Source organism: Podarcis liolepis (genome assembly GCF_965112155.1).
Source record: "Podarcis liolepis genome assembly, chromosome: 2".
Taxonomy (NCBI): Eukaryota; Metazoa; Chordata; class Lepidosauria; order Squamata; family Lacertidae; genus Podarcis; species Podarcis liolepis.
The window spans coordinates 106,140,778-106,155,105 of NC_139555.1; the positions used below are offsets into that span (position 1 = coordinate 106,140,778).

A 14,328-nucleotide genomic window follows, 5' to 3' on the forward strand; every position below is an offset into this window, starting at 1 on the left:
CATCTAGCCCAACCCCCTGCAATGCAGGGATCTTAACCTGATGTGCGGCTTGAACCCACAACCCTGGGATTATATATGTCTATAGTTTTAATTCTATCCATGTCTGTTCTTTAATCACCCCCACCCCATGTTTTCAGCAGTTTTTATTTTTATCTGTAAACTGCTTGAGTTCTATTAAGGAAAATGGGTGGTAGTAGTAGTAGTAGTAATAATAATAATAATAATAATAATAATAATAATAATAATAATAATAATAATAATAGCTAAATCAGCCATTGCCCTCCCCCTCTGCCACCGCACCAGCCCTCTTGCTGCCGCAGGAAGCATCTTGCCTGCAAGCAGCCACTGTGTTTTAAAACCGAGTCTTACCTTCCTTGGAGGACGCACCAGCCACAATAAGGGTCCCTCAGAGCCAAGCATGACTCGCAGTCGGGGTACTGGGAACACTCAAATATGGGGATCTTGGTCACCTGAAAAGGCAGAGCCACAGAGCGGCCTGTCAACTGGCATCCGCAGATTGGGAAGTCTGCCTCTTTGTTGCAGCTGTGTAAATCTCTGGGGCTTCCATCCTCCCCACTGCTGGTACTCCCATAGCAGAGAAGACAACAGGTTGGGACTGAGTCAGGGAGACTTCCCAAACCCTCCCAGATTTGTGTGTGGAGGGGGTAAGTACATGAGCTCTCAAGCTGGCATACAGATTTCCCTATTTTTTAAAAAAGGGGGAAAAACTCCCAAAGGGGAGGGGAGGCAGCCCCCCCTTCTTTGTGTTAATACAACAAGGCTTTGGATTTGGAAGTTTATACACAACCACTAAACCCCACCACCACCACCAGCACCACCACCTTGTTAAGAAACACGACACCTTTTTAGTCGCTCAGTGTTTCCATCTCATTGTTTTCCCAGATAAAACTGAGATACAAGAAAGTAACATCAAGAACCAAGGAAGAGAGCCACACTCTTTGAAGGAAAGAAAATCAGAACATTACTCCAGCGCTAAAAGCATTAAATAGAAGCAGCCTTCCATAAATCGTCATGTGTTCCAGGGGAGCAGTTTTTAAAAATTATTTTTCACTCCCCAAACATTGCAGCTCTGCTTGTTGCCATCTTACATTAAAACCTTTGTCCGGCACAATATATTAGAAAGGTTCCTGTGCACCACGTTTTAGAATGACAGAAAAGCAAAAACATTACAGGGCCGTATTGCGTCTTGGTACTTAATTGTTTCGAAACTTAACCAATAAAGCCCAACATTCGAAGAACTTACCTGGTGGTTGTTCCCATCTTATGCCGTGTGCTAATTCTGTCATTATTACGATACCCCATTTTATCCCACTAAAGAAAAAAACCCATACCATTCTTAGCAATGTTGGAACTTTACTTTTTGTTTCCCTTTCATTTTGCAAAACATTTTTTTTTTTTTTGCTGCGGTAAGGAAAAGTAGCCAACGCTTCTATTTCTGGAACTGGGTGCTTTAAAAATAACTCAGAAGCAGCATTTCAGGTTTCATCAGTAATAAATAACCTGAAATTTCATTTACTGCATTTCTGGTTTTAATTATATGGAACATACGCCCCTCCAAGGCTGCCTGCCTCTGATGGCAAAATTACCAAAAGAGTTAACAGACGACAAGCCCGGAAGGGATGATTATGCTGCCTCTGGGGTTGGAGATGGAGGGGAGCGGGCAGCTCTGGCTTGCAACAGCCAAGGGAGCCTCTCAAGGTTTGAAATTCCCAATCGACTTGGACAGGGCACGGTCACGTGAGCAGGAACCTGGTGGAAGGCGCATAAAGAATAAGACAGTGATAAATGACACGCGGCTGGGGGAGATGCATAAGATAGCCTGGGCTGCAGAGCAGCCAGCCCAGCCTCTTTGTCTTAACGGACACTTCCCATCTGCTCGGTTTTTCTTTTCCCCGCTGCGCTGTCTGCCTTTTGTCAGGAAGCCCTTCTTATTTGTCCAAAGCACTTTTACGATTAGAAAGATGCGGTTGAGTGAAACACACACGAAGGGAAGGAACTGAGATGCTTTGATATGGCGGCACGCAAATGTACAACACGGTGCCCTCTAAGTGTTGCCGGACTACAACTCCTATCATCCCACGCTGGCTGGGGCTGATGGGAGTCATAGTCGGGCAACATCCTGAGGGCACCACGTCGCCTATCCCTGCGCTGCAGGATGCAACGTTTGGAATGTTGCTGCTTACGCCGGCCTCCTCCAACCTGGTGCTGATGGGAGTTGTAGTCCAAAACATCTGAAGAGCACTCAGCAGCATAGCTGTCAACCGTCCCTTATTTGGCGGGAAACTCCCTTATCCCAGCGCCGTGTCCTGCTGCTGTCCCTTACTGATGATATCCCTTAAATTTCCCGGGTTTCATGCTTGCCTGGCTCGGGAGGGAAGCAGCGGCTTGGGGTCCTCCGCCGTGAGAGAGAGCGAGCGCGCTGGCGCCGTCGTCCTGGCGCAAGGAGTTCCATCGGTCCTTCCCCGCCAGAAGCGGGGGGAGGGAGAGAGACTCTTGCCCACCCTGCCCGCGGGCCCGGAGGCGGTAGCGGTGGCTGAGGAGGCGGCCTAAGGGAGGAGGAAGAGGTGGGGATGGGGAGGGACGCAGAAGGGCGCCGCCGCAACCGCCTCATGCTGGATTGACAGCATCTGTCAATCCTACCAACGTATGTAACTCTTTACAATAGCAAAATCCCTTATTTTGGCTGCTGATCCCTTATTTTCGAGGCTGCTGGTCCCTTATTTTCAAATCTGTAAGTTGGCAGCTATGCTCAGCAGGTTGGGAAAGGCTGGCCTATACCCGGCTCTGTGAGTCACCCTGAGATTGTATGATGAAGGACGGTATATATAAATCCAATTAATTTATAAATAATAAAATAATAAATAAAAACGCACCCATCTTATGGGCCTGATTGGGCTTAAGTATTGCTACTGACCTTGCACCCTCGGGATACAATAGGGTAGGCCTCAAACAAGGTAAAATAAATTAAATGAAAGCACGCTTAGGAACCGGGTCCCCTTCTCAAGCCTCATAACCATTTTACAACTGTTAATGAATGAATGAAGGCCTTCCTCTTCCATTACTCAACGGCCTTCAGATGTTCATGATCCCTCTGGGATATTAGCATGACTGCCGGAGCTTTTGTTATCTATAAATAGATATGGATTTTCATCCTCCTCTGCGCTGCGAGTTCAAAGGAGGTCACAACATTCTAAGAGTGTCAGAAGGCTCTCCCCAATTATTCTCGGCGGGACACAGGGAGAGAAATCCATCAACGTTCTTGAAAGCCCAACAAGAACCGCTGCGGTATCGTGAGGATCTCAGCAATTCCAAGTTGTTCTGCATGACTGTATTATTTTGGCAGGATGCTTTTTTTGACCATCAGATTTTTTACCCAGCCTCTCAAGGAATCCATTTGGAGATTGATTGATTGATTGACTGATTGATTGATTGATTGATTGACTGATTTATTTGTTTGTTTGTTTATATTATCAGGTTTCCAGGTGAAAGAATACACTTGTTGGAGGAATAATATAGTGGTACCTCGGGATGCAAACGGGATCCATTCTGGAGCCCAGTTCGCATCCTGAACGCAACATAAGCCACGACGGCACGTCTGCGCATGCGCGTGTCGCGTTTTGCCGCTTCCGCGCATGACGTCATTTTGAGCGTCTGCGCATGCGGCAAAACCCAGAAGTAATGAGCTCCATTACTTCCAGGTTGCCGTGGAGCGCAACTCGAACGCGCTCAACCCAAAGCACATTCAACCCGAGGTATGACTGTACATTGAAAATGGGGGGAAATTGCCCTGACTTGTTGAATTTTTTTGGGGGGTGGGAGGATTGCCCAGAGGCTAACAGCTGCAGGCGTCTAACAGGCCGCCTATCAGCTGTTCCCTCACCGACAATCGCTGAACTTTTGGGGGTGCAGAGTTGGGGGGGAAGAGTGGTGAAGTTATTTTTTTTAATTACTCTTGGCACTTTTCGCCTTTCCCGCAGGGCCTCCGTATTTTGCTTGCCTCCTCCCACTCTGCCCGCCCTACAGCTGGGAGGGAGGCTGTAGGCAGTCTGTTTTTGCTGTGCGGGCCTTCACACGGCTCCATTTGTGCGTGGGCGGCGCAATGTTATGCAGGAGGAGCGCGGCGATTGAAGTAATACCCCCCATGCCTTTAACATCAGCGAAACATCGCGCCTTGTGCTCCTCCTGTGTAACGTTGCGCCGCCCGTGCACAAATGGAGCTGTGCAAAGATGCCGCACAGAAAAAACAGATTGCACACAGCCTCCCCCACAGCTGTAGGGCAGGCAGAGTGGGAGGAGGCAAGAAGACTAACCAGTCTTCACCCCCATCGTTCTGCCCAGACGCTGAGGTCCAGCGCTGAGGCCTTTGCTTATTGCAAGAAGCAAAGCTACAGAGAACCAGGCAGAGGGCCTTCTCGGTAGTGGCACCAGCCTGTGGAATGCCCTCCCATCAGATGTCAAAGAGATAAACAACTACCTGACATTTAGAAGACATCTGAAGGCAGCCCTGTTCAGGGAATTTTTTAATGTGTGACATTTTAATGTATTTTTAATCTTTGTTGGAAGCCGCCCAGAGTGGCTGGGGAAACCCAGCCAGATGGGCAGGATACAAATAATATATTATTATTATTATTATTATTATTATTATTATTATTATTATTATTATTACAAGGCCACATGAGAAAGGCCCAGAGGGGAGAGATATCTTTGATCACTGCGGCCAACTAGAACAGCAGCGCCTTTCCCGCAGGGTATTCTCAGCATCAGAAAAATTAGAGGATTTTAAAAGTATATGTGTCTGCCTCTTGGCTCAGGAAGAGAAAATCGCCAAACAAAATCCCACCCCCCACCCCCAGGTGTTCTGTGCCTTGTCCAAAATGGCTGACAGCAGCCATACACAGCAGGGACTTTCACTTGCTCTCACCATAGACTGAGTCATGACATACAGGTGCTTCTTGGGCAGGTCGAAGAGGAGGTCTCCACTCACGGCACTGTTCGGCTGGATCACTAGAGAAGCGTACAGGTTGGCGTCTCCCATTGGTCCCAAGTACACCTGCAAGGCGGCAAATGAAAATGGGGAAAGGTATCAAATTCAGGGGGAGGGAGAGAAGGACGCCATTGTTGCCAGCCTAAGACTCTTTCAGTAATACAGTGGTACCTCGGGTTAAGAACTTAATTCGTTCTGGAGGTCTGTTCTTAACCTGAAGAACCACTTTAGCTAATGGGGCCTCCCGCTGCCGCCACACGATTTCTGTTCTCATCCTGAAGCAAAGTTCTTAATCCGAGGTAATATTTCTGGGTTCGCGGAGTCTGTAACCTGAAGCGTTTGTAACCTGAGGAACCACTGTAAATCTACTCATTGCGCTCAGTGAGCAGAAACCCTCATTTAATGTGTCCAGAATAAACCAAGGCAAACTGAGTGCCTTTGCTGTCTCTTAAGGCCTTTCTGCATTGCAAGCCAAACCAAGGACCAAACGCCATTTTTACTTCTAAGCAAAGACCCAAAGCACAGTATTTTCTCCATGAAGTATTGGGATGAGGGAGAGAGAAAGCTTGACATCTTGTGTGGAGGGAAATGACTGCTGTTTGCCTCCTCCTAATGCTCTAAAGCATTAGGAAGAGAAGACTCCCTGGAAAATACCCTGGTGTTGGGAAAGATGGAGGGCACAAGGAGAAGGGGACGACCGAGGACGAGATGGTTGGATGGTGTTCTCGGAGCTACCAGCATGAGTTTGACCAAACTGCGGGAGGCAGTGGAAGACAGGAGTGCCTGGCGTGCTCTGGTCCATGGGGTCACGAAGAGTCGGACACGACTAAACGACTAAACAACAACAATGCTCTAAAAGCATATTCAAGCAGAAGACGGGAGTGCACAGCTTGCAAAGAAAGGGAATGAAAACAGGGGCGCTTCTAAAGTATCAGGCCATTGCATCTCTCAAGGGAAAAGGGAAGGGATTGCCTTGCTGGCGTTCCCATTAAATCAGGGTTTCCCAAACTTGGGTCTCCAGCTGCCTTTGGGCTACAACTTCAATCACCCCTAGAATACAGAACCAGTGTAGTCCAAAAACAGCTAGATGCCCAATTTTCGGAAGCCCTGCATTAAATGAATAAGGCTGAGTGTTCCACAATGGAGTTGGGCAACTGTCTCCAAAATATGATGGCAATGCAAATTGAAAAACCCAGGGAAGTTGCTGGTTGGCAGGGAAGTAAGAGGGGACAGTGTCCCTCAGGTTATCTCGCTCAGTCACACACTGGAAGGAACATTGCCTGGAAAGTTAGCAGCTCCTGGTTGTGGCAACTGCCACAAAACCAAGACAAGGAGCCACCACCCAGCAAAAGTGCAAAAGGCAGCAATTGCTTCTGGCGGGAGCTGGGGCACATTGTGGGGACAGCTGCCACCTGCGCTGACTCTGGAAGAAGGCCACTAGGTGGCACTGAGGCCCAAGAGTTGACAGGGAAAAGTTGTGAGCACCGAACATTGCCTTTTTTGAAGGGCAGCTCCCCAATGCCCATTGGGTTGATAGGTCAGGCTAAGTGGGAAAAGGGGAAGAGACTGGTAGAGTGTTGATTTAAGACATGGTGGGTAGGCAAACTAAGGCCCGGGGGCCGGATCCGGCCCAATCGCCTTCTAAATCCGGCCCACGGACAGTCAGGGAATCAGTATGTTTTTACATGAGTAGAAAGTGTCCTTTTATTTAAAATGCATCTCTGGATTATTTGTGGGGCATAGGAATTTGGTCATTCCCATCCCCTCCCAAAAAAAATATTGTCCGGTCCCCCACAAGGTCTGAGGGACAGTGGACCGGCCCCCTGCTGAAAAAGTTTGCTGACCCCTGGTTTAAGAGAAGGGCAAGCCAGGACATGCATCAGCCCCAGACAGCCAGAGGTCAGGAGTGACGGTGATGGTTTGCTTTATTTCTCAGTTGCTTTTCTTACAACTCAAAGCAGCTTAAATTAAAAACTTTGGGAGACAACAATAAACACCTAAAGGCTAAAGAAAAAGGCAGGGCTAGGTGTCCCACCCCACAAAAAAGAGGACACCAAAGCCTTCAAATTAAGGACTGAAATCTGTTAATATGGGGATTACCTTCCCGCCACAGTGGTACCTATTTATCTACTTGCACTGGTGTGCTTTCGAACTGCTAGGTTGGCAGGAGCTGGGACAGAGCAATGGAAGCTCACTCCATCGCGGGGATTCGAACAGCCGACCTTGCGGATTGGCAAGCCCAAGAGGCTCAGTAGTTTAGACCACAGCAACACTTGCATCCCTATATAAAACCTGAGTCTGCATCCCTCCTGCTAGGACCCATCCAATCAACTATATAAAAGAACCAAATAATATTCCCACATACTGGTGCGCTTTCCACAATTTGCAGAGGTTGCAAAATTCATCTCCCCTCCGCCCCGATCCAATTTGCAGAGCATCTGAGCATGCATAGCCCTGCATGCACACATTACGCAATAAACACTTTTCCTGATCTGCGGATCAATCTTTGTTGAGACAAGATATGCGTTGTAAACCTTGCCTTGCTCGTTTCAAGCACACCACACAACTGCGCTTAATAATAATGGGACACCCAGCATTAGTGACGGCCCCATAAGGCGCCACCCCTCCTTCCCAGGCCAGGCCCACCTCGCTCCTACCTTGTGCAGGCAGCCTTTGCTGTCTCCCAGGAAGATGACAGTGTGCCCATCTTCAATGCTGACGGCGACGGCGGTCAGACGGGCGTCCGGCTTTTCCAAGATGGGCTCTGCTTCAAGCGGCACACGGCTGGCCATTGGACTAGGGGTGTGGTCTGAGCCACAAGGGTAGGCATCCAAAGTATCCTTTTTTGGGAAGAGGGGGAGAAAGAAGAAGATGAGAATAAAGCTATTCCAAGCCAGCCAACATTTGGGAGGTTGGTTGCAATAATCTGATATAAACCACAAACACGTAAAGTGTTGGAACAGCAGAAGTTGGGAACAGCAGAGGGTCTGCTGGGATCTACTGGTAGATCGACTGAAGATTTGCACTAGAATATGCACAACTTGCAAGGGACGTGGGTGGGGCTGTGGGTTAAACCACAGAGCCTAGGACTTGCCGATCAGAAGGTCGGTGGTTCAAATCCCCGTGACGGGGTGAGCTCCAGTTGCTCAGTCCCTGCTCCTGCCAACCTAGCAGTTCGAAAGCACGTCAAAGTGCAAGTAGATAAACAGGTACCACTCCGGCGGGAAGGTAAACGGCGTTTCCGTGTGCTGCTCTGGTTCGCCAGAAGCGGCTTAGTTATGCTGGCCACATGACCCGGAAGCTGTACCCCGGCTCCCTCGGCCAATAAAGCGAGATAAGCGCCGCAACCCCAGAGTCGGTCACGACTGGACCTAATGGTCAGGGGTCCCTTTACCTTTACCTATGCACAACTTGCAGACTTAACATATAGAATAAGAGAATAAGAAGAACCTACTTTAGAGAAGATTGGAAAACGTTGATTGAATATGTATGGGAAATAATTGTGTACTGCTGAAAACTCTGGCAGCATTAAGATAAATTAAACACTGTGAACAAGTTTTGAAGGATGCAATAATGGAATACCGAATGGCATAGTTTTTGTAAAATATGCAGAGATTTATGATATGTAAAATGAACCATGGAAAGAGAAGAAGGGAAGTCAGTGATATCTTAAGGATGTGAAATGAGCATTTTAAATTGTAAAACAGAAAATTGAAGAGAGAGAGAGAGAGAGAGATTTGCAAACGGTAGAATCCTAATGGTTTAACAAAAGCAATAACAAAAAGCCTAGTACAATTCCTGGTGCGCAGTAACTCAGGTGTAGATTTGTCCTTTCAGATTCAGCCCAGGTGAGTACAGTCATACCTTGGGTTACAAACGCTTCAGGTTGCGTTTTTTTGGGTTATGGACCAACGAAACCCGGAAGTACCGGAACGGGTTACTTCCGGGTTTCGGCAGTCGCGCATGCGCAGACGTGCTAAATCGTGCTTTGTGCATGCGCAGAAGTGCCGAATCGCAACCCGCGCGTGCACAGAGGTGCAGCTGCGAGTTGCGAACACTGCGGGCTGTGAACGTGCCTCCCGCACAGATCATGTTCACAACCCGAGCATCCACTGTATAGGGTTGATAAGGTTAAGTGGCTCCAACCCAGGAGGGTCACTGCTTTGTCCCTAGCTCTGGTTCTTTGACCGTGGAGCTCCAGTAAAAAAAAGGAAAACCGATCCCATGAGCCCAGAATCTGCCATTATTGAATATGGTGCTAGGAAAACAGGACTTTATGAAACTCAGAAAGGTGGCGAAACAATTTGCATGGTGGAATGTAAGAACATAGGAAGAGGGCAGCCGGATCATGTCAAGGACCCCTCTAGTCCAGCATCCTCTTCTCACCGTAGCCAACCAGATGCAGGAACCATAGAATCATAGAGTTGGAAGAGACCCCAAGGGCCATCGAGTCCAACCCCCTGCCAAGCAGGAAACACCATCAGAGCACTCCTGACATATGGTTGTCAAGCCTCTGCTTAAAGACCTCCAAAGAAGGAGACTCCACCACACTCCTTGGCAGCAAATTCCACTGTCAAACAGCTCTTACTGTCAGGAAGTTCTTCCTAATGTTTAGGTGGAATCTTCTTTCTTGTAGTTTGGATCCATTGCTCCGAGTGGAAGAGCACTGTATTCTCTTGCCGCTTCTGGGAAAATTACTGCAACCATGGAGGCAGAGCATAGCCCTTGTGGCAATAGCCACTGATAGCCTGCTATCCTTCACGAATTTGCCTAATCCTCTTTTAAAGCCATCCATCCAAGTTGATGGCCAACACTGTCTCCAGTGGGAGAGAGTTCCATAGTTTAACCAAGCGCTGCATAAATAAATACTTTATTTTGTCCCTCCTGAATCTTCTAACGTTCAGCTTCACCGGGTGTCCACGAGCACATTTCCTCCTTGCATGCACACACATGCTCTATCCACCCCAATATTGATGGTGTCAGAATTCAAACCCAGACCAGTTCCTAAATCTAGACCTGGCTTTCCCAAACTGGTACCCTCCAGATGTTTGCGACTACATTTCCCATCAGCCCAGTGCTGCTGTCTAAGACGTCTGGATTGCACTAGGTTTGGGAAGGCTGTTCCAGGGCTTAAGGGCGAGCCTGCAGGAAGGAACCAGCCAGTTTGCCATCTTCAAGCTCTGGCCAAGGGAAAGAATGACAAGAGAACAAGCCTGGCCAGCAAAGGAGCCTCTTCTGGGAGCCAGTGTGATGTAGTGGTTAAGAGCGGGAGACTCGTAATCTGGGGAACCAGGTTCGCTTCCCCACTCCTCCACATGCAGCTGCTGGGTGATCTTAGGCCAGTTACACTTCTCCGAAGTCTCTCAGCCCCACTCACCTCACAGAGTGTTTGTTGTGGGGGAGGGAGGGAAAGGAGAATGTTAGCCGCTTTGAGACTCCTTAGGGTAGTGATAAAGCGGGATATCAAATCCAAACTCCTCCTCTTCTTCTTCTTCTTCTTCTTCTTCTTCTTCTTCTTCGACATCAATAGACGGAAGCAGATACAGTGGTACCTCTGGATGCGAACGGGATCCGTTCCGGAGCCCCGTTCGCATCCTGAAGCGAATGCAACCCGCGTCTGCGGGTCACGATTCGCTGCTTCCGCACGTGACGTCATTTTGAGCGTCTGCGCATGTGCGAGCGGCGAAACCCGGAAGTAATGCACTCCGTTACTTCTGGGTTGCCGCGGAGCGCAACCAGAAAACGCTCAACCCGAAGCTACTTCAACGCAAGGTATGACTGTATTGCAAAGAAAAAGAGAAAGTGATATTTCCAGTTCAGGTTTTTGTTCCTCGGTCTCCGGGCAACAAGGGGACTCAGTTTGTTGCTGCTGCATTGGGTTTCCTCCTGCAACCTGGCAGAAGCTAATTCTTCCGACGAGAAGCCAGCTTGTACCACAAGGAACCCAACAACATGATGTCAGAAGTACAGTTTGTGCCCAACATTATGTCCTGCTCTGACAGATATTCTACCTCTGGGCTTCAAGCACTAAGGTTAATAGGAAGCTTCCTAAGACCAGATGGGGCTCTTTGGCAACTAGCTGAGCATTGTAAATTACGACTGGCGGCAGCTCTCTGGGGATCTCAGGCAGAGATCTATCACATCACTTGCTAAGAAAACCTTTTTAAAAAGGGGGGGGGGGGAGAGATGCCAGGAATTGAACCTGCAACCTTCTGCTTGCAAAACTATGAGTCACTGAGCTGCAGTCCCTCCCCCCAACAACTTTACACTCTACTAATATACCCTTTAATGCTAACAATACTATTTGGGAAACTGTTTTGCAGCTCCTTCCAACCCTTGCTCTGCTCTTCTCCGATTCGGCCACCTTTAGAACAGGACATGCCTGCCATATTGCCAATCATTTGCACATAAAGAGAGACCAGTTTTCAAGCTGTGGACCTCCAGATTAAAAACGGGCACATCTGTCAATTTGGGCTCTCTCAGTCAACTTCTCTTTCCAATCCTAAATTCACTCCTCCACATTTTGCAGCAATTTTCCGCCCCCCACAAAAAACCCAACAGAATCCTTATGAAACTTCATCAGCATTTGGGTGCAAATTTACCCTAATGAACACAATTTTATATGCAGTATAACACATTTTGGCAAGCCAATATTTTCCTTAATACGATAATTAAAAAACCGCAAACCAACGTAGTATCTTCGTTTTTTGTGCACACCTCATTAAGGTATGCATTTTTATGCAAACACCGGTGGGAGAACTGCATTGCAATGTTCAGGCAGGTGTGACTTTTGATGTGTGTGTTTCACTTCACTTAGTGCTTGGGGAAATTGCCATGCAAATTATTCCTTTTCAGCTCTCCCTCCTGGAGGTGCTGGCAAACACAGATAATTGGGGGGGGAGGGAGGGGCAAATAACAGCTGCAGAGACAACATTTCGGTAGAAAGCAGCAGCAGGGAGGACAGGGTTAAAATTCTCTCCACTCCCCAAACACATATCCAGGGCCCAGCCGACCCATCCATGAGGCAGACTGAGGAAGCTGCCTTAGGCAGCGGAATCCAAGGGGTGCTGCCCCGGGTGCCCCCACCACTGCTGGAGAAGTAAGGACAAGCAGTGGCAGCCGTTTCCAGGTTCCAGAAAGATTTTTTAAAGCTATGTGTCTTACGCACGAGCAACCCCTATATTCATTACACTATGCATGCTTTTTCTTTTTTAAAAAAAAGGATGCTTAAAAGTATCGTACAGGCATCATTAAGGAATCCCTGTCACCCAAATTACACACACACATCTGTCTGCAGAACCTCACACCACAACCCTCCACAGTGAGCCAAGCCAAACGATTTCCAGTGGAAGGGACAGAGCTGAACTTTCTGTCTAGTGTCTGGATTTTCTGGCCCTCCCCGCACGTTGAAAATAGACTCAAAAGCGAGCTTGCGGAATTCGCTGGGGAGCCGGTTTCCAGAGCTAACCTGTGCGGGAGGAGAGGCTCGCTTGCAAAGCGAGCACAGAATTAGCATTATATGCCTCGGAAGAATGCAAGCAGAACGGGCCACTGTGAGAAACCAGCCAAGCTCAAACTGCCTCCGGTCCGGAGAGGTATGTGTATGGGGAAACCAACAAGCATTTCATTTTGGGAGCTGGCACAACAAAACATGCTCAGCCCGATACAAGCTTTTTAATGGCAAGCCCCTTCCCAGGGCTGAATGGCCAAGGTTGACGTTCACACGCCACAGGATAAACACGCCATTAAACAAGGTCTGTGTTCCACACATGCCAACTTGGTGTTCTAAACTATGCAGCTGGAGCCACAGAACGCAGAGCCAGAAAACTCTGGAGATTCATGGTTTGCCCTCCAGTCCCAGAGGCCTTCTTCCCCTCCTTGCTTGGCTATTTATTTTGATATTAAATTCCATTTATAATGGCATTCACCCCCCCACCCCTCCTCCCAGTCCGGCATGTTGCACATTTAAGCTGTTTGCAAAAAAAATGAGGAGTTTGTGCTTCTGCTAAGGAAGGTCCAAGGGTCACACAGAAGGGAAAGCTACGAAAAAGGGGTGTTCGAATTATCTGCTGGTTTGTCTTTTTTTCCCAGTTTGAGAGGACGGAACTGGGAAATGACAATTCACGTAGGCAACTTGGAGGCCTGAATATGCTTTAAATGGGACCAACTGTGTTGCTACTACAAACCTGCTTTGAATTTGTCTGCGGGGCCAGGAAAACACGTAAAATTAAAAATCTGAAGAAGATCCCAGCCAACAGGTTGCACAGGACAAATTGGGACTTTGGCCTGAGCTAAACGGACGGGGTAGACTTTCAGGAACATTTCCATGTTCGTAGTAAGGCGCCTGTTTTATGTGGTTCTTGTGAGGATGCTGAAAGTCATGGAAACATTACTACAGTGGTACCTCGGGTTACATACACTTCAGGTTACATACGCTTCAGGTTACAGACTCTGCTAACCCAGAAATAGTACCTCGGGTTAAGAACTTTGCTTCAGGATGAGAACAGAAACCGTGCTCCAGCGGTGCGACAGCAGCAGGAGGCCCCATTAGCTAAAGTGGTGCTTCAGGTTAAGAACAGTTTCAGGTTAAGAACGGACCTCCGGAACGAATTAAGTACTTAACCCGAGGTACCACTGTACTTCTTCGCACGGTGTATATTTAAATTATGGAATTCACTCCCACAAGGAGCAGGGATGGCCACCAACTTGGACGGCATTAAAGGAGGATTAGACAAAAATCCTTGGAGGATCAGGCTGTATCAGTGGCTACTAAGCCTCGTGGATCTGTTCTGCCTCCACTGTCAGAGGCCATAATGGTTCTGAATACCAGTTGCCGGAAACCTCAGGACCGGAAAGCGCTGCTGTTCCCTGGCCGTTGTGATAGGAATTTTATGGTCTTAGATATATGGTGATGTTCATAACTGCACATACATAGATCAACACAGGAAAGCCAACCTGGAACCATTTTGATTCCTAAACTGACCAAATCCTTTCTCTGCATGGTAAAAATGGAAACGCCTCCCCATTGTCTCTTCCTCACAAATCCTGTCTCAAACAACACCGTTTTTACAGGCTGCCCATAGGCATCTGGTTGGCTGCCCTGAGGATGGGAGGCTGCACCCGATGGACCAGGAGGCTCCTCTTCTGTGCTTACGTTCATTCTGAGGATGGTTTGGAAGCTGCCACTGGTTCTGAATATGGCTGCTAGACTGTCACAAGCATACAGTGGTACCTCAGGTTAAGTACTTACCGTATTTTTCGCTCTATAAGACGCACCAGACCACAAGACGCACCTAGTTTTTGGAGGAGGAAAACAAGAAAAA

At 48.1% G+C, this 14,328-nt stretch overlaps 1 protein-coding gene across 4 annotated transcripts in view; it reads right to left on the reverse strand.

Moving 5' to 3' along the window:
• Window positions 1–14,328, reverse strand: part of PLXNB1 (plexin B1) — a 157,748-nt gene that overhangs the window by 68,560 nt on the left and 74,860 nt on the right. For all 4 annotated transcript variants that reach the window (XR_014522902.1, XM_083491024.1, XM_083491023.1 and 1 more), the window contains exons 5-7: window positions 7,663–7,845; window positions 4,943–5,071; window positions 370–470 (exon numbers count right to left, since the gene is read on the reverse strand). Coding sequence is in view for 3 of the 4 variants with exons in the window: in XM_083491024.1 (XP_083347150.1) it covers window positions 370–470; window positions 4,943–5,071; window positions 7,663–7,845 (413 nt within the window). In the remaining variant the exon portion in view is untranslated. The remainder of the gene's footprint in view (window positions 1–369; window positions 471–4,942; window positions 5,072–7,662; window positions 7,846–14,328) is intronic.